The sequence below is a fragment of the Nuphar pumila genome, chromosome 15 (genome assembly GCF_984573655.1).
Source record: "Nuphar pumila chromosome 15, dmNupPumi1.hap1.1, whole genome shotgun sequence".
Lineage (NCBI taxonomy): Eukaryota > Viridiplantae > Streptophyta > Magnoliopsida > Nymphaeales > Nymphaeaceae > Nuphar > Nuphar pumila.
The window spans coordinates 86,880,874-86,904,159 of record NC_143263.1 but is presented as its reverse complement, the minus strand read 5'-3'; the positions used below and the strand labels follow the sequence as shown (position 1 = coordinate 86,904,159).

Sequence of the window (23,286 nt, the reverse complement as noted above, 5' to 3'; positions counted from 1 at the left end):
TACATGATTGATATATGAGGTATTTGAATGTGTTCTGATATCGTACATTATGTAAGTATGTTATTGTCTACTCAGACTCGGGTTGTCTGATCTCTTTACTTGAATAATTTTTAGGTTCTAAAGAAATCGAGTGATCCTACATTGTTCAGCTATTCACAGACTTTGCACACTGCCTGTTGACGTGGTAGTTTTGGTTTTTTGTGTTTTGAGGGTTTGGTTGGCTTGGACATTAGATTTTAGGAATGGTTCCGTAACTGGACAAATGAACAATATGAACTTTATTTTAATTCAATTCAATTGATATAGATGTACTCTGATTTATGCAATTTAGTTAAGTGTATGGTTTGATACGGTAACTATAGCAGTCCCGATTTGTATATTCTGCTATTTTAAAAAAAAAATTAGGAGAAAAAATGACTTATAAATTGGGGTCATTACAAAAGGGCTACCTTGTTCACGGTGAGAGTGCAACCACCATGGAGAGTGAGTCACCAATGATTTACTTGTTACATGCTTAGTATGATATAAAGTGTTAACCTTAGAAAGATCCTAAGATTGAGAATGTGATCCGTCATGATTAATTCATAATGACACTCGTGGGACAATGAGTGAAACACGAGCTTGAGAATAAGGTTCAAGGTAATGAACTTAAGATATGACTTAGGGTTTTATATTGACATAATATTTGGGATTCTAGACAACCATAGATGGTTGAAGTCATTTATAATTAGGATGTAGCATGAACCATCCTGAGTTTGAGCCTCATCTCTCGGCTAGCTATCGGTGGGGTTCCCTTCTTATTTCACTGCAGTGCCCAGTGATCCGGGGATCATTGAGAGTGTATGGTTTATAGTTTAGTTAGCAATGTAGAATTAAGGTGTTCTACATAGGTTGCTATGCTCAAAGACGACTATGAGCGGTATGACCGACCTAATACCATGAGTGAGTGTTGGATTGAGAGTTAAAGGAAGGAATTTAAAATATATGAAACTTGTATGATGTGTTGAAAACTAAACTCAGACTAGGGGCTTAGCGCCCACTGCAGTTGTAAGTCAAAGTATTTTATTGCTTATAAATATTCTTTATTGAATTGTAAACTCGCCCTAAATAATTATAACTGTAGGTTCTAGGTACATTAGCAGAGGCAGGTCGTGAACAGCTACTTCGATCGTGCAACAGAGATATTTGTTAGTTTTATTTCTTGTCATTGAACATTGATATAATCCTTATTTCATTATGTTATGAATGATGAACTTTGTTAAAGAATTTGAGTCTATAAGAGAAAAAATAGCCATGTTTTATCTGTGTGAACTCTATATGCTTTCCCTTTTTAAAGTAATACCAACCGGACCTGAAGTCTAGAGGTCTCGGATCGATGTGTTGTAATGTCAGTCAATATGTTTTCAGTGTTGAGAGGGTTTTTCCTTGGATTATAAAAAAAGAATTATTTACCCTTTCACACCCATGACGTGGACCAACTAATTAAGAACTATACTCGTTTTGAATTGTCACACAAATGTTGTCAGAATCACCCTAAATCAGGCTAAATCAGCCTATTCAAATTCAATCAGCCCAAAGGCATTCCAAAAGTGGTTGATTCAAGCTATTCAACTAGTGTTTTTTAATATTTGTTAATATTTTTTAAAAGGCTTAGCATTATTTTAATATTTTTAAAGATTTTTTATTTTTAATAACATTATTGAGTAGTGAAAAAGTACTGATTCACAAACTATTCAATTCTATTCAGAGGGTTTTTTGAGAAACTGATTCACCTACTAAACCGATTGTAACAATAGTATTGCTTTTACTAACCCAAATAACATTAGAAAACTTTTCTTTTTTAGATTAAGACAAAATAATTTAACACAGTCATCATTATAAAGTGAACGTTGTTAGAATACCATACCTACATCCAATAACCAGGTTTGTGCAATGTGATTGCACCTGATCTTTTCACTGTGCAATGTGATTGCACCCTATCCCTTCACTTGGAATTTTGAGGAACCCAAAAGAAAGGGGTGGCCATTGACAAAAATTGTGAGAACCACAAGTCACCTGAGGAAAAACCAGCAGTATCCAATGACCTAGTCAGGAAAAACAAAAGGAGGCTCGGGTAATGAACATGACCCTCACTATGGAACCAAGCACCTGTGTTCAATGAAAGATGAGAAGTTAGCCTGCAGCACTTTCACAAAAGGCAACGGGATTCGATCCTGGGTCTTCATCTTGACACAGGACCCCGCTTACCACATGGGATAATAAAAAAAAAAATTGAGGTTTGAAATTTTATAACTTTGTAGACCATTGATTTTTCAACCATAGTAAAATCTGACATATACATCATAAAAACATGAGTTTCTACTAAACTTAATTTGTAGATCACATTTGGATTGTCAGATGTGCAAAAACCTGGAAAAAGTAAAAATACTATATTTTTTCACTAAGGGGTTCCTTATCCAGGAGGGTAGCAAAACAGTACCCCTCAAAAACTGTCCAACTTGGAAAGTGACCTCTCTCTCTCTCACTCACTCAAATGCATTTAATTAATGGGATTAATGTTTGCTACCCTTGTGGGTAAGGAGCCTCCAATGAAAAATTTTAATATTTTTATTTTCAGGTTTTTGCATATTAAGTTTAGTAGAAACTAACCTTTTGAATCATGTTTTTCTGAGGTATATATATGTTAAATTTTATGATGGTTAAAAAATCAATGGCCTACAATGTACCAAATTTTCAAGCCTCACAAAAAAAAATATTTATGTAAAAAAACTATGATCCAAAGGTTGTTATGACCATGCTGAAAACATCCATCAGGTTAGATTTCATCAAAACAACTTTTCCCTGTAAATTCCAGGTAAGGGGTTCCTTACCCACGAGTGTAGCAAATGATATCCCTTAAATCATTGGAAGAATAGCAACCAACAAATTTGAAGAGTAGCTTTAATAGCACAACTCAAACATGTTAAAAAAGTGTAATTGGCATACCATGAAAGTCTAGTTATAATGAAGAAGACCACGTCACAACTATGACTTCCAATATTTTCCATGGTGAGGGGTCAACACCATTCGAAACCTTCCCCATTTAGAGGCGTCTCTTAAGAGGTATTGTAAGGGTGTGTTTGCAGAGAAACTTATCTGGGAAAAAAAGTGGCGTCGCATGGTCATCCACACGGCTTTTTTCCCCAACTTTTTGGGGATTTTCACTCCCCAAAAAGGCAGAAGATGGGGGTGAATTAATCAGCGCAATCAAACGCACCTAAATGTATAAAAAAGTAAGTCGATATTAGACAGATGCCATTCATAAATGGGATCCCAAAATAAAACTAAAATAACATGTATGCCACTCATTGCACCTGATCCTCCATCTTCATAATGGGCGTCTCCTGTACCATACAAAAAGAACCTAACCACAGTCCCCCTCAGCCAGGATCTGTCCTTTCCATGCTTTTGAGTAGACAGAGCCCCGGACCTGTCAAGAGGCCAATGAGACTTGGGCCTTAGGGCCCCTGGGCAAAAAAAAAAATTTTAGGAGCCCATTTTTAATAGGGATTCCATTTTCAATAGGGACCCCAAAAAAATTGGAGGCGCTGCCCTCGAACTCCTACTATTAATAGGGGGCTCAAAAAATTCCGAGGCGCTGCCCGCCTATTTTTAGGGAGCCCATTTTTAATAAGGGCTCAAAAAATTTCGAAGCCCTGCCCCCGAACTCCTACTATTAATAAGAGGCCCCATAAAACACAGGTACTGCCCTGTGAGTAGACTATTTGTTTCTGATGGCATCACAGTGAAAGAGCAGATATTAACATATTTTAGCATCTTATCTATGTGACATGTCCCTGAAAACAACTTGATAGCGCACTTCTATGTGCATCCAACGACGCATTCACACATCTGGACCATAGGCGACGGTTGTTCATCATGTAAGCCATATATAACCAGTTTTCTATATTGAATATGCCAATAAATACATAATTCTAAGATGGAATTGTTTAGCTGTATGATCTATGCTTGTACTTTTTACCTCTAAATTCCTTGCTTCTGCCTGTGAACGATGGGCCTTTCACTTCGATAAATTGGAAACCGTGTTTGCCTATATAGAAAAAACAATTATTCTCAGTATGCAACAATCATTGCTGCAGCTGCTTGCGGTGAATTCGTCTCAACCATGCAAACCAATTGCAATCTTCATTGTATTCTCTAAATATGCTTATTTGTCTCATCCAAATCTAGCACAATGACCAAAGAATTTTATCAGTGCTGATGATTGCCTATATAGCATTAGACTCATTCTTACATTATACTCCCCTTATTACATTTACTTGGATAAAGTGCTGCTATAGCAGGTTCGGAAGTTGATCAGGTAAAGCAGGTTGTCAGATATGCAAGTGTAGGATGCCCATTCGTACCTTGAAGGTACCTCCCACTTTCAGCTGGTGACCAGCATATGATTCTCAAATGACTGATTTGATCGATGGTTTCGCTTCCAATGGTAAACTCAGCTGCATGAGCTTATTTGGTGAAAGGAAGGGGATGTTTTATGATTATTTGCATCCAGTTGAACATTTATGTTGTATTTCGGACAACGCCAGCTTGTAACAATGTCATGACACCAATCTTAGAGATAAGTTGCACAACCAGAGCAGCCTTATTTGGCAATTCCAGTTTTATGGGCCTTCAGAGATCTGAATTTCTGGGACAATTTCTGCACTCTCCATATCCCAGATAGGCCCGGAATCAGTAAATGTGTTAGATACAAATCAGTTCAAATGAACATTCAGATATTTCATAGAACAGAACTCACAAATCCAATGCTAAGGCTATGCCTCAAAGGTCAGTGCTTAGTCAAAACAACACTGCAGGTGCTCGGTAAGTAAATTGAGCTTGTATGCTCTAGTCCAAAGACATCAAAAGCCGATACCTTGTGAAGGTTTTCCAAAAACTTTATTGTCACGAGAACCAACAATGCCAATTGGAGTTTTGCAGAGAAAAAATTTCAGGCAAAAATGAAAAAGAAAATGAAAGTACATTCATACAAGTGAACAACCGTTTAGTGGTAAAAGGAAGAAAAGGGAGTCCCAAGATCGGTTTTGCCAGGTAGGCAAAGGCTCAACTATTGCCTACAACTTTCCACAACCTTGGGTTGATAACTGGAAAACCCAGTATTTTTTTCTGAGAATAAACCCTTCATTTAACTAATATAACACTAGGCTCAGGTTTGATTTCTCGATAAATACTTCATAAAACACCCTCCCAAGCATCTATCAATACAACCTGAAACTCCAGCAGTGCAACCCAATTTTAGACAAACCATCCACTTACATGGTCACAGGTTATTCAAAAGGTCAGCAATTTTACAAGGGTGGCCCAGCTCCACTACCCAATATAATATGAACTCGCGAAGCACTTGCCTGCGAAATTTGTCGCTGCAGCAGCTAACAGGATGACTTGGTTGTTTCCAAGCAGAAGATACACAAACATGGAACATGGCATGTCAAACCATCGTGATGTTCCTCTGTTGAGCATCAAACAGCAGACTACCCTGCAAAAACTTGAAATCAAACATCGTCATCACCATCATTGTCATCTTGTTGGTCATCAGAAGCTGCTCCACCCTCCCCAACCATGTGGTTTCCATCAGAGCCTTCGCCTCTGCCTACACCAGCTGTATCATCCTCGAATTCTGCATTATGCTGGTTCCCACTGTATTGTTGGTTTCTCCACCCTCTCTCCCTATCAACAGATTGGTCATGCGAGAATGGATGCTCACCCTCTTCTACACAGGAAAAACAAAAATTATTAATGATTCATAAATTTCATATTGGTGCTTAACGAATGAAGAACAAAATGGACAAATCGACCACAAATTTTCCAAAGTTGCAGCAGTCAAAGTGGTGGGCAAGATGTGTCGCATTCTTCACCAAAAATGGGTCTCATATTCCTGGTTCAATAATATTTACCAAGAAAGTAAAAAATTATACTTCAATCTTACTTGTGCTAGAAGATGCCTAGATCTGCAAAAGTAAACAACACAGGGTAACTTCAAGCATGACACGTAGGTTTCTGTACCACTTCCAACTATTCAGGACAACCTTTACACGGTGTGTCCTGTCGATTTCCTAACAGAAAAATGTCCCCAAAATCACCAGCCTAAAGGACAGAAAAAGGTGACCAAGATAAAGCCTAGATATCAATCCTGCACTATTTCCCCGCCATTGGTACAAAAACAGGGTCTTTTTTTAAAAATACTGAGACATCAAGGAGATCATGCAGTAAAAAAAAAAAGAAAAAGAAAAAGCTAACAAACCTTTGAACACATGGCATCGGATACCCCTGGGGCTCACCATTCATACTAAACATACCAGTCATGAAATAATTTTACAACTCTAACATGGGATCACACCATGTACACCAAACCAAGGCAACGGTCAATGCAGCACCTCTTACTCGTAATAAGATGTCTAAACCAAAGGGTGGTTTCTCCCCGCTATCAAAAGGAAAAAAAAATAAAGGTTACGTGGGATCATCATTGAATGCATAACCCAAGTACTATAGCTTGAAATGGTCAATTTCTAAGCTTTGCACTATGAGCGTGTGATATTTGGAGCATGGGCCTGATCCAAATCCAGCTCAGATTTATGTTTGTAATGCTGTTTTTTTTATTCTTTTGTATTACCCATACTACCCTTATTCTCTTTATTCTCTTGTATTACTAAAGAGGGTATTTATGCAAATCAACTTTTGTAACTTTTTAATATATTAGAAATTTAGAAAGGAGACTGCGCAACTTCCCTCATTGGGAATCGTGACATTGCTGCAGCCCCAAGTTTCTTCTCTTCTATTCTTCGTGTCTCAAGTGCTGTGGACTGATTAGATACCAAAAGTTAACATGGTATCAAAGCGGGATTAAAGATTGATTTGTCTTGGTGAGTACCAAAGATCATGATTCTGGTTTTTCTTCTCTATATCTCATTCTCCTTGCTTCTTCTTTCCTTAATCTGTCTTCTTCTCCAAGTTTTATTGTCTCTAAAGTCTTTCTTGAATTCTCTTTTTGATTCCCAATCGGTTATGAAACCCTAAAGTTTTCTTACCATCTTCCTATATCTAGTGTTTGCTGATTCATCATCTTTGCAAAAGGTTGTCTTGGGTTTTCTTCTAACAGCAAGATGAATTTTGTAAAATTCAGTATAGTTGTACAATTTTTCTATGTGCATTTCTCATACCCATCCTTTAGAAAATCCTATATGGTGCTCTTCATACCCATGTCGTACCCCGTACCATACCTATGTGACATATAGCTCAAACAGAAACTAGAATGTATAAACATCTTTGATGAACAGGGAAAAGTATAACGACAAACATTGCTCAACCAATTAGAGTAGAAAGAAAGCGAATATTAAGATTTAGGAGGAGCAAAAATCATGTCTCTACCACTTTCACCATCTGATGCATCTTCCAGCCTGGCAATGTTTGAGATGGCATCAAGCAGTGTTTGTTCATGCTCCTGCCAACAGAAAAGGCATATTAATACTTTGTACAACCACAGAGCAAGAACTTTGCAGTATCACCAAGGCACAGCTCTTACTTTGAGCAATTTCTTTGCCTTCTCCATCTCCACAGGATCAGGATGGCTTAAATGGAAAATTCTTTCCACCTGTTCATATATAAATATCATTTGTCATTTCAAGTTCACAATATGGAGACATTGCTGGCTGAATAGGGAGACATTGCTGGTTGTACCTCCTTAATTAGAGATTCTGTGCAAAGCATTTCAATTTCGTCAGGCCCATTCTTTCCAATGCCATTCTGAGATGGAGGAAACTCTTTCTTAGACTGGCTCTTTGGAGCACCCCTCCCTCTGCCTACTCCAACAACAGCAGCACCACGAGACATTGATTTCTTAATTCCACGCCCTATTCCACCACGAACTCGACAAGAGATACCAGGATCCTTACCTTCCCATCGGATGTCCTCAGGGGATATCTGGTATTTGATGTATCAATAAACATGTGCATCAGTGTAACAATTAATGTTTGAAAGGAATCTTATTGTGCTAACACAAAACTCAATACAAATGGAAAAAAATAACAGTTATGACTACAGTAACCCCCATAAAAGCAAATCTCAAAAGAAAAAGTAAGTGTGCTGGACAATGCCACAACCACCTCTACAACTGGTAGCAAATTTATCAGTGTTGATTTACTATAATCATGCTTTGGATTGAAAAAATTTAACCAAAAAATTTATTTTTTTCACCATAAAGTTTTAGTGTGTTACCAGCATTTAACAGATTGAAATGACTAAAGCATCAGTAAAAGCAGTAGCATATTTGAAAATGCATAGTTACTTTTAAAGATAAGAGTAAGTCTTGTTTTGGAGGAAAAAAAAGAAACAATTTTCAAAAAAATGTACTTTAGTAAATTTAATTTGAAAAATGAACGTGACTTTTTTTAAGTCCAAAAAGTAAAAATGCATTTTCAACCATGTTCTTCCTTGTAAGAGTGATTTTGGTCATTTCAATCAATTGAACACTGCTAATGGTAATATAAATAGTATAAAGTCATTAGTAATTTGAATTTAAAAAAGGGAAAGTATCTTCTTTATCCCCTAAAACAAGCTATGCGCTTTTAGATGGCCTTGCTTTTAAGGGTGTTTTGTCATTTCAACTAGTTGAACACTACTAACATTTATACAAGTAATTTAAAGTAATTTGAGCCTGAAAAGTGAAGGTGACTTTTTAAACCTAAAAATCAACTATACATTTTGAAAATGCGATTGATTTTAAGAGCATTTTGGTCATATCAATCAATAACATTAATACACTAGTTTAAAGTTAGATCAACACAAGAACACAAAAACATTCTCATTGATATCACTTTGTAAACAATACATCATTAACAAAATATTAATGTTGTAACATCACCTATGTCACATGGGTGCGGGTGTGGGTGCGGGTGCGGCACTTTCAAAAAACTTGGGTGTGGGGCTGCAGCATATATATATATATATATAGAGAGAGAGAGAGAGAGAGAGAGAGAGAGAGAAGTCTTCTAAAATGTTTGACCCCTCCCTACATTCCTAATTAAAATAAGGAAGAGAGATTTCAGTTGGTAAAACCCTTGAGGTCCCCTCTGCCCATCTGAGGAGTACCACCTTTGAACTTTAAAGTGATTCTACCAGACTACCATAAGACCCTGTTTAGAATCTTTTGCTGGGATGGATGTTTATGAAGTTTATGTATTTGAAGAAGTGGCAGCTGCTAAATTTATGATTTAGCCTAAATACAAAAGAGAAAGGGCTTCCCTTCTCATCCCAAATGCATAAACGCCAATCCCAGCACCGAGATTTCAAACAGGCCGTAAATTCCATTGGTGGTGGCCACCTCCAAGGTATATAGCCATAACATTTCTCATCATGAATTTATCCTAGAAATTGGAGTCCCGTGGAATCAAGAAAATAATGTAGAATTAACTATTTAGAAATGCTATGGCTAGGTTCCCAAGCAGTCCGTTACACACTAATTTCTCATCAGTTCCCAAGGAGTCCATTACTTCTTTGCTAGCCTCTAAGAAGTTTCTTCCCAAGATAAAAGTAACTAAAAAATCATGTAGAATTAATTCTTCTTTCATTTTTCATGAAACCCCTTTAAGTAACCATTAGTGGTAATGTCCTTATTTTTTCCATGATGACGAGGAACATGTATCAGCTAGTATTTACCAACCAAACACAAGTTACAAGAAGCAAACAAATACTCCATCAAGCAGCCATTTCTTTTTTTTGTCCAAAAATTGGACACAAATGACCCTGGGTGCATTGACTGCACCCAGGGTCCGGGTGCGGCACCCGGTTGGCCGAATCCCTGTGACTTAGAACATCACTATATTTCTGAAACATTTTGGTTCTTGTTTTCTACATTATGAATATGTTTTATTGCTTATCCTTTAAACCTTTTATCTACCTTTTCATTGAAAAGAAAAAATACATATCATTTCTTAATTTTTATTGTCATTTATATGTTAAATTTTCTAGAAGCTGAGATTTTACCAAGACTCATCAAAAAACTAATAATATCTTCATATTTTGATTTGTCAAGATCTGTCACAAGGACACCTCACTCAGCATGTGTATCTTGTGTCAACAAGATACTAGACACACCATAACACTACCTAGACATGGTCAAACTCATGTCTAAAACAGTCAATACTGTGTCCTTGACTTTATATCTCATTTTATGATCTTGATGGTATTTATTTCTGTATTTATTTGTGTTCCTTTTAAATTTGTAATTAATTACATTATATTTGACTTTTCAACTTATATTTATTCTTAAATATATACTGTTAAAGTTAGAACATAGACAATTTATGGATCTGGGTCTGGGTCATCTAGATCAATATCCACATTAGAGAGTCATGCAATCTTCCATGATGAAAAGATGTGATGTTGAATGGTTTTCTCTCTCTTATCTCACATTGTATCCTATTTTGGTTACGAAACTTCTAAGGGCATTTTATGTAATTTAGCCATGTAACCTAAATTATTTATATCACTTAATGGAACGTCCAGCCTCAGCATCTAGAGCTTTGGATTTTTGCTGCAATTTCCCTCTCTTCTTTCCACAGATGTCATGGTATCAAAACAATGTCTCTAGCTAGCCAAAGTGACAATCCATGGAAGCAGTCCTAGGGCTTTTTGTCATGGTGAATAACCTCCTCATGTTCTTCCTATTCAACTAGAGCTTTTTGGACAAGAGATAATTTCGGCAACACCCAGAAACCAGCCCATCTACCAGCAGTCAGTTCTCCCCACCAGTCTGTCACCTTCTCTTTAAGATCTGAAACATGTATCAACTATACTTCAAAGCAAAACTGTTTATGGGAATCTCGGATAGATTCCCATTTCAGAGTGATCACCCCATGGTCCGAGGGAGTTCCTGGAATGATCCAATCAAGGAGGTCATTCACCTCATCAAACTGTTTAGACACAAGGAATGTGTTCAGCTTCCTCAAAGAGGGGACCTTTAGATTATTAGATCAGGATAAATGTCTGCCTCCAAACGAAGTATCCACAAGCTCACATGTAACTATGTAATATTATATACATATAAATGTACATATGTATGCATGAATAAGTATTTGTACACAAAATATGAAACACTGTGTGTATATACATGTCCATACATATATGCTAGCACGCATGAATGGTGCAATGAAAACATTCATAGCAGGGAAAACAAAAACGGGTCCACGTAATTTTCCACAGAGGAAAATGAAAATGTAGACTTTTCAATAAACTTGTGCTTAACAAAGCTTAACCAAAAAGGGTGTGAAAATTGTGTGTCGCAAGCATGAAGAGTGCACATATATAGAGAAAATGAGAAAAATAAGGCTGTTCTTTCCAACCCCACTTGTCTGCAAGTGTTTACACATGTAGACAAAGCACACTGACCTTATGTACAGGCAGAAAGCCATACCTCTTTAAGATTGACCCATTCCCATGTCTCCATATTTGTATTTATATCATAAACTAGGGCATGCAGACCCTAAAAATAGCAGTACAGTATATGTTAGGTCTACCAGACATTTTGGATTGGCCTTTTGCAGTATGAACTAATAGACTACATTACCTCCTTAGGGTCATAATCAGTGATGACAGCCTCATAAAAGTTGTTATCTTCAGGCCACCTTGTCATCACTTTCCGGCCAATTAGTGGATCAAAGGAAGCAGCTGCAGTAGGTTTATTTGCAACAAGAGCACCAGATGAACCACGGCTTGCAACTTGGCCCCTTCCAACAGGACCACCAGAAGGATACTGTGCCTGCTTCATTGAGTTGACACCACGCACTGCATGACCCTATTATGGAGGAGGAGAATAGGGGCGAAAAAAAAAACAGTGTTACCTTTGAGAAATCTTGCACTAGTCATTTCTGTTCACAACACTAACTTACTGATTTAGGCTTCTTGCCCCCAGCTCCTACCATGGCTCCACGTTTTGCCGCTGATGAGGATGGCTGGGGTGCAGCAACTGCACGAGGATGCATTGCAGGTGATGGCGCTCCTAAAGAGATAGACGCTACTGAATGAGAAGTCTTCTGTTTCTTCCGAGAAGCTGACACTGTAGGACTAGGTGCAGGTTCATGACCAGGTTGTGCAGCACCATGAATGCTATGATGGGTCCCTCCTGCTTGTCTCCATTCCCTATCGTCATTTTTCCCACCTAATGTCATTTTTCCCAAATGTTTGGATGCAGCAACAAAAATTCAACAAAAAATAACCTGATGAAATGTCAAATACATGGGACTAATCATTTGGATAGACTGCACAAAGCCAAAGAAATAAAATAACTGGAACACACTGTTTGTGATGGCTCAATTAGTCATCAAAACAGGTTGCTCCAATACAGAGACCAGCTTTGGTGAAGCCCACATGATTGCACAAAACAGGTTGCTCCAATACAGAGACCAGCTTTGTTGAAGCCCACATGATTGCATGGCTTTCTCAACTTGCTAAGTTGACTCGGTAAAGTTGAAAGGTCAATGGATCAACAAGTTAAAGTCCAAAAGAAAGTTTCTCAGTGATGGTAATTATCAAACTAGAACCACATGAAAAAAAAGGAACCTGAAATATTAAAAAAAAATTACCTTATTCTCCTTATCATTTCATCTGCATTAACCCGCCCTAGAAGTTCCTTGTGTTCATCATCGGACACTCTCAATTCTTTCCGCAGAACCGACATTAACTCCGCTTGTTCCTAAGAAAATCACCAATTAAAATATTAGCAAATAAAATAGGGAACCTTGAAATGACAAGAATGAATTTAGACAAATACCCAGGTGATGACATCAGCCTGCGCTTTAAAAGCCCTTAAAACTGAACTATATGCCGCTTGTTCCAAACAATGGATCTCACTCTCCATGTCATTTTGCATTCTGTTATAAGGTAAATTACCCACCACAGCAGCTCCACCATTTCCAGCAACTTGTGTCACTCCTCTGGTTAGTCTATTCTGATGAGGAGGAGGAAGATCATCATCTGTGCCTGCATCCATTTTAAGAGACAACAACCAGTGATCCCAACAAGAACGATGTGTGACTTCGGAAATAACTAAAACCAACGAGTTTGCTTGCTTCCAAGTCAAGTCGATATTAATGCAGTTAGCCCCTCATGAAACTCTGTAGTTTTAGACATCTAAATCACACATCTGTTATCACACTATGTAGTTAAAACTTAAAAGCACTGAATGAGATAGCTGAGATGTTTATCCCCTAGCTTGCCAATTTAAAAAAAGTGAAAAAAAACCACTAAGCACTCACATAGGTGACCTGAGAAGTGGGATCACCTAGAAGTAAGGGTGGGCATTGGACCAGCCCAGCCTGGTCAACGGTGCAGCCCGTCAATGATGGTCTGGGCCAAAGGCCCAGTTTGGGCCCGGCCCGTTGGGAAAACCCCAACCGATATATGTAAAATATAATGTATATTATTTATCTATGTCACCTGGGTGCGGGTGCGGGTCTAGAGGGTACGACACAGCAATTTCAAAAAATGAGGGTACGGTGACATGGGTATATATATATATATATAAAAGGTTCTGGTCTGGATCATATGTCGATCCATATTAAGATCTATATTAAAAATAAATAAAAAAAAGGTTTGCATGTGTAATTTTCGAAAAAAAGGGGTGGGGAATGAAACTTTGAAAAACAAGGTCTATATGTGTCATTTTCAAAACAAGGAGGAATGAGAAGTATTTATATAAAGTGAAAGGAGTAATTCATAACCCTATCTCTCTCTCTCTCTCTCTCTCTCCACGAAGGAGAACGAGGAGAAGACGAAGGCGACAATGAAGAAAAAGAAGGTGGAGATTGGGAGATTCCCAGCCAAATCAACATCCAAACAGGTTCCAATTTTAAGAACTTTAAATTATTTGATTTCAGAAATCTTTTACCAGATCCAACTATTTACCAAATATGGACCGTGGGCTACACCATGCACCAACATCTCTCTCTCTCTCTCTCTCTCTCTCTCTCTCTCTCTCTCTCTCTCTCTCTCTCTCTCTCTAGGGTGGGAAGGTTTGATAGGAAAAAAATGAGAATGTGGATTTTAGGTTGGGTCTTAGTTGGACCCGACCCAACCCACAGGCCCACGTACCCGTGCCGTACTCGGTACCAGTATGCATGTCAGGCCGTGTCGACACGATTACATGGCATGTTTTGTCGTGTCCTGGTAACATAGCTATTTATCTATGTCACCTCGGTACGGGTACGGAGGGTACGACACGGCAATTTCAAAAAATGAGGGTACGGGGACACAGCTATATATATATATATATATATATATATATATATATATATATATATATATATATATATATATATATAAGGTTTGGGTCTGGATCATATGTGGATCCATATTAAGGTCTATATTAAAACTAAAAAAAAGGTTCGTGTGTAATTTTCAAAAAAAAAAGAAAAGGGGAATGAAAATTTAAAAAACAAGGTCTAAATGTGTAATTTTCAAAAAAAGGAGGAATGAAGAGTTTTTATATAAAGGGAAAAGAGTATTTCGTAACCCCCTTCCCCACCGTCTCTCTCTCTCTCTCTCTCTCTCTCTCTCTCTCTCTCTCTCTCTCCACGAAGGAGAACGAGGAGAAGACGAAGACGACAAAGAAGAAGAAAGTGGAGATTGGGAGATTCCCAGCCGAATCAACATCCAAACAGGTTCCAATTTTAGCATGTAAAATGCCTTGTCATGATTTCAAAACTTTAGATGATTTGATTTCAGAAATCTTTTACCAAAAAAACTGAGATTATGGGTTTTGGGTTGGGTCTTAGTTGGACCCAACCCAACCCACACGCCCACGTACTCGTGTCAAGCCGTGTCGACACGAGTATGTGGCATGTTTTGTCGTGTCCCGATAACATAGTTATTTATATAATGTATTATATTATATATTATGTTATATATATAATATATAATATATATAACGGGCCAAGCTGGGCCGTGGGTGGCCCGAACCAGAAACCCAGTTCTAGCCTGGCTTAATTTATAGGCCCAAGCTTGTGTGAAAATGTATTGATTCATATATATATATATATATATATATATATATATATATATATATATATATATATATATATATATATTATATAACTTTAAATTGTTTTTCTCCCTTTGAACAAAAGGTCAGTTTCAACTCAATTTACCTGTAGAGGGTCAGATGTTCAAAACCACAGAAAAAATAAAAATATTACATTTTTTTACTATGGGGTTCCTTACCCACGAGGGTAGCAAACATTACCCCTATATATATATATCAGACTTCAGTTTAATGATTTTCTATACTTACAACTCCCAATAGCCGGAGATGATGGGTTAAATAGAGGGGGATTGTGATCATAACCAAGATCATCAAAAGGCTAGCAGTCATTGAAATGAGAGGGACCTCGTCGGAGCTAATTGTTGGCCGTCCCTAACCCTACCCATATGAATGAAAGAGAGGGAGAGGTGGGGGCAAATGTAATGAAATATGTGGAAATACAAAACGAGGGCCTTTAAGGGCTTACAAGATCATAAACACAAAGTGCACATGCACAAATACAAGTCCAACTAAGGGACAATACAAGAGCACAAAGGCACTAAGCATTCAAGACATCAAAGAACTAAAAGAGGAACACAAAAATATAAAAACTATTCATCTTATAGAGCATGAATGCTTAAGAAACGCATTAGGAAATGAAAGGGGATAAAAGCCTCTATTTATACATATACAAAAGAGAGGGAGACCCCAATAGAGCTGTTGGACTGTTCCAACAGCTCTATTGACTAGTCAAAAAAGAATCCAACAGCTCTATTTGGTATTTGACTAAATAGTCCTGATAAAAACAAAAAAAGACAGAAAGAAAAGAATAAAGTAAAAGTACTAATGGGCACAACCTATTACAAGGACTGAAATGACAAAATATCCCTAATGGGTATTTACCTATTACATCATTATAAATAAAATATACATATATATATATGTACAATATGAACCAAAAATATATATGTATGAAAATACATATATATACATGTACAACTTAACAGCAGAGAGGAGAGAGCTCTCATAAACTGACCGCATTGGAGCAGCCCAAGCGACTGAGACCCGAATGGATTCATATTTAGGATTAGGTTAAAAAGCTCTAGATCAGATAATTGGGGTTTATTGCTGAAATTGGGGCTTAAATCAGATCATATAATTTGTTTTGTAACTGGGGCTGAATTGATTTTGTTTCTACAGGACAGATCTAGGATCCAAAATTGCAATTGGTTTGGGAACCAGATCCAACAATCCAAGGTTAAGTTCAGTCCTTGAATCCAGTTTTGAGCCTAGATGTCTTCTTGGGAGTTGAATCAGACTTAAGGATTTGAATTGTATTCAATAAGCCCGGTGATCCATGATGCTATAGAAAGGCAACCCAGTGTGAATCAAGTCCAAGCTATTTACTGTTGCTTTTCAAACATTCCTAACTTAGATTGAAAAACAGGAGCCTAGTTCATTCCATGAAGTTGTAAAATCTAATAGATAGATTGAGGCTATAAATGAGGAAATTGAGGTTTGGCATGAATCCCAAACCCGAGAGGTTGTTAAGAGGCCACACGATAAAAATGTGGTTGGATCGAAATGGGTTTATAAAATAAAGTATGAACTCGAGTGTCGAAAGGTATAAAACCAAATTAGTCGATCATGGATGGAAACTAAATCATTTAGGTGTTAAAAATGCATTCCTACACAGAGACTTAAAATAAGAGGTATATATGAAACAACCACCGTGTTACAATGAAAATGATCCAATAACCCATGTGTGCAGATTAAAGAGATTCATCTATGAGCCAAAACAAGCTTCACGTTCTTGGTTTAAGAGCTTTTCTTTGAAAAGTCAAAGGTATGGGATACCTGCTTGACAAAGCAATAAATATCCATGGCTGTTGTGACAGCAAAAATGACGTGGACTCAACATCCTTTAAATGATTTAGGTGAGGTTATTCCTAAATCAATGTTGCTTTGTAATAATCATAGTACAATAATCAGCATGAGAAAATAAAACACATCGAGATAGAAGAACACTTTATTAGGAGAAAACAAAGGATCAAAAATTGGAAGCCAAGTTTGTTGTAACAAAAAATCAGCTTGCCGATCTCTTTACGAAAGGATTGACAAGACAGATTCCGGTTTTTGAATGTCAAGTTTCCCATGGTAAAGAACCATGCACAACTTAAGGGAGGTTATTGAGACGTGTTGGATTGGTATCATGGATTACAGATCCATATTTGTTGTTGTTACATTCCCCACTGGCACACAGGTGTGTCCATAGCTTTCAAAGATGAGCCACATAAGGCAAGGTGGTCGTGGGTCCCCACCCAAGGTTTTCCTTGCTTTGACGAGGGTTCCTCGACATAAAAAAATCCTTTATTACCCCTCATTATAGTGTATTTGTTTGTTTATTATTAGGGGTATTTTTGTCATGTAAAAAGTCATTTGTTTTTAATATACAAGTGAAGAGGAATAGGGCATGATCCATATTGGAAATCGTGTTATTGCAGCCGTAAACCTTTTGTTGTGTCGTCTTCTCCTCTTTTGCACAATATTTTTTTGTTATGAAATCCGATCTATCAAAGGAAGCCCTCTTTTCCCTCTTTCTTTTCTTAATGAAAAAGAAGAGGAATGGTTTTGGGTTTGGGTTGGGCTATAGCCCAAATCCAAACCCATATCCTCAAAATAAAAGGGGAAGGGGCCTCCCTTTTCCCTTTCTTTTCTTAATGAAAAAGAGTGAGGGCAGGGGGTAGGAAACCCACCCACCCACCTCTCTCTCTCTCTCTCTTTGTTGCTGCAACGAGAGGGTTATGGGGAATGTCAAACAAAAAAAAAGGGTCTATGTACACATATCTAGATTGGGATAAACCTAACACAGAATGAGCCTACCCTTCTCATTCTTCACTCCTCAAATCTCGTTCCATGTTGTCCTCCCCAAAGTAATTACAGGACAGAGTATTGGAAAGGTGTGGAGATCGTCAAAAGCCGCATTCTCAGACCATAAACTCCTCATCATCATCCTCATCCTTATTTATGTTGCATACATGTTTATTATTGATTTTAGCAATTTATTTGCATATTGTTTTATTTTTTTAGTGGCTCATCGCATAGGCACTGCCTCCCGCTTTTGACTACTTAGGTTTTAGCAGTTTACACTTAGGTGTATTTAATGTTCTAAACTTCCATTGACTTTAGCTATGTAGTCAAAAGCGCTAGTCGACGCTTATGCGCTAGACATCTAAAAGGCCTAAGCAGGACCAAGGTTGTCAGACTAGGAAGCGGAAGCAAGAAATTATTCGAGAAGCGAAAGCGAGAAGTGATGCATTTTAAAATGTATAGGAAGCGGGAAGCACAGAATAAATAAATAAATAAATAAATAAATAAATATAAATATATATATATAAGAATTGAATGAGAATCAAAATGAAACACAAATAAAAACTAAAATAAAAGTGACAAATATTAAATTTCATGTTTTTTAGTGTAAGAATTAAATTTTTAACAAAATCTAAAAATGATGACTACAGATTTAGAGAAAGTACATGGAAGTGAGTGAGAAGAGTGAGAGAAAACATATTAAAAAAAAGAAAAATTGAGTAAGAGAACATATAAGAAAAGCAGTTGAAGCGCGCGGAAAGCATATGAGAAGCGTAGTGGAATCGAGGTTCTCATCAAGTTTCATAAGTGAAGAGTATCGTGCTTCCGAAGCGAGTTTCCGGGAAGCGAGCTTCCCACCTATCTAAGAAGCTTCTGGTAACTCTGGGCAGGACTAGTCAGACTAGTCAGAACCCCTAGAAAAATACAGAATTTACAATAATATATATTTGTATAAGACTTAATAGAATCTATACTTGCACACACACATACACATACATATATACATGTATATATAAAGAAACAAACAGAGAACATACATTTATATATCTGAAGAAAAAGAGTAGATAAATATCTAAAAAGTACATCATATATATATGATAAAAAAACAAGTTTGGCCTAGGCAGGGACTAATCAGCGCATAGGCAGCCTAGGAAGGGACTAGTTAGGACCTTTTAAGTCCAGGGCACTTGCCTAGGCAGGGACTAATCAGCGCATAGGCGGCCTAAGCGGGCTAGCCAGGATTAGTCAGACTAGTTAGCACCTTTTAAGTACAGGGCACCTAAGTGACCTGGACTAGGCGTTGACCCGACACATAGGTTGACTAGGCGCCTAGTGGATGCCTAGTCAACAATTTTGACTGCATAGGATTTTAGTGATTATATATACAGATAGATAAATAGATATTGCTACTATCTTTGTTTTTTCCCTTTTCTAACTTTTTCCAATTTTTAAAATTATTTGCATTTTTAAAAAACTTTTGGTGTCTTACATTGTGATATGATATGATATGATACAATCTGATACACCCATGTCTTAGACCCTTATTATATGTTTTTTATTATACTTTTTAGAACATTGGTTAGTAGATTAATAATTTATCTACTCAGATTGGTCTCCCTAATCAAAGATAAATCATATTCTTTATTACCAAAGATGATGAGTATACGACAACTAACTGGATTATAAGATCCAACATAGAAAATTTGGACCAATTATCAGAGAGTAATTCTAAAAGTTCAATCAAATCGTGCCCATTCATAATGGCAATAGTTTAGAATTTGAAGGTAGGTAAAGTCATCATTCAGAGTGGCACTTATACCTTTATTGAGTAATCCTATATTTCCCATTATCTCTTTTCATTCATCAACAACTGAGGGTGAAATTTTAAAAGCAGGCATTAGGTTACATACCAAAAAATCAGGTCATAGGATGGGGAGATAGATCAACTGTACTGGAGAAAAAATGGGCATGTGGATATGCTGCTCCTAAAAGCCACAAAAGGTATAATACTGAATTGCACTGCTTCAATTTTCGATCAACTCATGCAATTGCACAATACCTAGTCCAGATGTGGTTCCTCATTCAGGAGCTGGTTCCTGCAGGGATGGGGTGATACACTAAGGGAAACTAGGCCCCTAAAGAAGGCGATGACAACATGAGGACAAATCTTGACTATCACGTGTAGCATATGCAAGCATAAGACTGTGGTCATCTTTTTTCCTGTATCTTGTAAGTTTGAAATTGCACAATAGTCTTTGGTATTTAAAAGATTTTTTATATCAATTGATACCAGAAAGTTGTTCACCGTGCACAGATGGTGGGTGGCATGAGAGCAGGAAGGGGAAAGCGCACAAAACCCCAATGCAGGCCCATGTTAGGAAACAGTTAGAAGCAGAGTGATGTGGTGTAGCAGACCAGAGTTAGCAGAGGACCTTGCAGCATATCATTATGGACCTTCATTTTGTGTGCCTTGCAGATGACGCAATGTCATTACCAGCTACTAATCCATTAATCAACTGCCATATTGTTTACAGTTATAACTTAACCTCTCTCAATTTAGTTTTGAAAATAAATTCACTTGATCTTCTAAAGGAAGGCTATTTTCCCGATAAACTGCCAGTTTCCGGCTGATTTTTATACATGACACTAACAATACCACAACAAGGTATGATTTTCAGGCTTCCTGACACATTAGCAGAGAAGTTTTGCCATTACTACACATGTATTGAGAAACAGTTACACGGGAATGATGATGTTTAAGAATCTCATAAAAGGTAAATAACGAAACTTAAGAAATGCTGCAATATTTATCCAGCTAAAGCAATGTTCTCAGCCATAGTAGAATGTATATAAATGCACATCAAGGTGTACAAAGCTTTAAAGAACAACAGCCATCGTGTTACATGAGGCTTCCATCTACCAACAAGAGTGAATAAACGGAAAAGCGTATAAAGCCCAGTTTTTTCTCCTTGGGAAGAAAAAAAATACCTGCGACGAACTTGCACCACTTGCCTCCAACATACACGCACTCATTGTGGCTCAGACCTCCAAAAAAACTACTTTTTGCACGAAAAGCCCTCACAAACACTAATACTAATCAAACCCAACGCAAGAAACCCTAATCCCAGCTCAAAATCGAAGAGAATTACAGTCTCCCATATTTCTCCATGAATCCCGCTCGTGATGAGGCAAACAACACAACCAACTAAAATCAAAACCCAAAAAACCCTTTTTCACACGAACCAAAGATCTCCCAAGAAGCCTAATTTTCCCGCAGTCGAATTGAACGCTAACAACACAGAAATCCCAACACTCCGCCACCAAAGCGCCCTCACAAGAAGAAAAAAAAACAAAACAACAAGTAGAATTCGCCGTTCTCAGCTGTTGTGAAAGGCCAAGACCCCAGAAACACCAAAGAATCATGAAGAAGAAACAGGGAAAGAGTCGTGAATTGACAACGAAGACTCACCGCTACTATCCGAAGGGCCGTAGTCCATTGCCGTCGCCTTCGTCTAGCTCCTCTGAAACATGAAAACCCTAGAAATCAATCCAAACGCCTTGGGACGAGCTTCTCGGAGATCAAGAACGCCTCGGACTCTCACTTTCTCCTTCCAATCAAAGGAATTTCACGGCTCGGGGTGAAGAGAGAGGTCCTCGAAATGTGAAACGCCGTAGCGGGGGAGAATCGAATGACGGGATCTTGGACGCGCTTTAGGGCAACGAAAGAGATTTGAGCGGTGGAATGGAGAAGCAAATTCGAGGAGAAAAAGAGAAGGGGAGAGAGTCCGGGCGCGCGAAGGAGAAGAGCGAGGTGGGAAGACGACGGACGCGAAGGGCGTTTTATAGACATGGGTTTGGGGGTCCCCAAGTGGCTAAAATTTCATTTTGAGTTCCGAGAGAGCGCGGGCAAACCCTGATCAACCCGATCCGATCCGATCCGAGTTTTGGGGCACTCCCCCTTCCCTCAATACTACACACATGACATACGTGATACCAACGGGTCGGGTTTGGTTCGAACCCAGTTGAAATCAGACTCAAACCTGATTTGAGATGATGGTACAGGGTTAGGACTTGGGTCTAATCGGATTATCATAAGAGAAACCATACTTGAATCCTATAAAAACTACATAAACCAGACCCGAATCATACCCACTAAAATAATATATTTTTATCATTTTTACATTAAAAAATTATGAATCTTAATCCAAACTCAGGTCGGATCCGGACCTGATATAAAATTTCACAAATGATACACACAGATTCATATATTAACCAGGTCCAAATCAAACCCGACCCGTTGACACCCTTGTAATCCTACTTTCTATTTTCTATTGGCGTCTCTCTCTTTCTCAAAAAGTACCCATCTGACGCAAGCCTTTGTGAAAAATGTCTTAGTGGTACCCTTTTTCAGGTTTCTTATTTGAGAATTTGGACCACGTACTATACTATGCTTTTATTCTGTCCATCTCAAATTTCGAAAGGTCTGATAGCTTGCCAGGTAACTTGTCTCGTGTTCGATTTGGACTTTGGACCACTCTCTCTCTCTCTCTCTCTCTCTCTCTCTCTCTCTCTCTCTCTCTCTCTATATATATATATATATATATATATATATATATATATATATATATATATATATATATATCATTGATTTTCAGTGAAAGCAGGTTGGTACACTGGTTGAGTTGAGTACAGCTTTGGACCCAACTGGACCGTGGAGTTTGTACTGTACCATTCATATGACAATAATGACATACCTTTTGCCCCATCCCCAACTAACTAAGGGCCTGTTTGGAATCGGCAGTTGGGATGGGCGTTTTAGAAGTTTATGAACTTGAAGAAGTGGGAGGTGGTAGTTGTCAAATCCATGATTTAGTGTAAATACAAAGGAGAAAGGGCCTCACTTCCCATCCCAAATCCATAAACGCCCATCCCAAAGCCGCGATTTCAAACAGGACCACCAAGGTAGTTTGACCAAGATTTTACTGAGCAACAAAAAAAAGCAAGCATGGTAATTGTTGTTTTCTCGCCCATCCCAGTGTCGGGATTCCAAACAGGCCCTAATCTATTTCTCTTGGAGATCTTATTTTTAGTCAACACTAGGTCAAGTATGCTGGTACGGGTTTGGCTAGGGCTTATAGCCTTGGACCCGTTTTGACCATGTTGAGGATGCCATTTTTTTTATGTTTTTATTGATATATGTAGATTTGGGCAAGTTGAAACTTTGGCACTCCATGAGTAGTGATTGAACTAGTGTTGGTTGGAAAAGGTTCATACTTTATGGTTTATAATGTGTTGCTATTGACCATGGTGACAAAAGTTTCTAAGTAGCAATTTATTCACCA

At 37.8% G+C, this 23,286-nt stretch overlaps 1 protein-coding gene across 4 annotated transcripts; it reads right to left on the bottom strand.

Moving 5' to 3' along the window:
- Positions 1 to 5,007: 5,007 nt before the first annotated feature.
- LOC149815889 (protein EMSY-LIKE 3-like) lies at positions 5,008 to 21,751 on the bottom strand. Of its 4 annotated transcripts, XR_016427873.1 has the most exons (11): positions 21,414 to 21,751; positions 12,827 to 13,035; positions 12,639 to 12,748; positions 11,946 to 12,195; positions 11,624 to 11,851; positions 11,471 to 11,539; positions 7,738 to 7,980; positions 7,583 to 7,651; positions 7,429 to 7,501; positions 5,859 to 5,938; positions 5,648 to 5,770 (listed from the first exon to the last, which is right to left on the bottom strand). XR_016427873.1 is itself a non-coding variant. In XM_089988718.1 (10 exons), the coding sequence occupies exons 1-10, from the start codon at positions 21,439 to 21,441 to the stop codon at positions 5,556 to 5,558; spliced, it is 1,497 nt and encodes a 498-aa protein (XP_089844844.1). In that variant the 5' UTR covers positions 21,442 to 21,751; the 3' UTR covers positions 5,008 to 5,555. The 4 variants fall into 4 exon arrangements, 3 of the variants coding, with proteins under 3 accessions (XP_089844844.1, XP_089844845.1, XP_089844846.1); XM_089988718.1 differs by lacking the exon at positions 5,859 to 5,938 and having other exon boundaries at positions 5,008 to 5,773; XM_089988719.1 differs by lacking the exon at positions 5,859 to 5,938 and having other exon boundaries at positions 5,008 to 5,770.
- Positions 21,752 to 23,286: the final 1,535 nt, after the last annotated feature.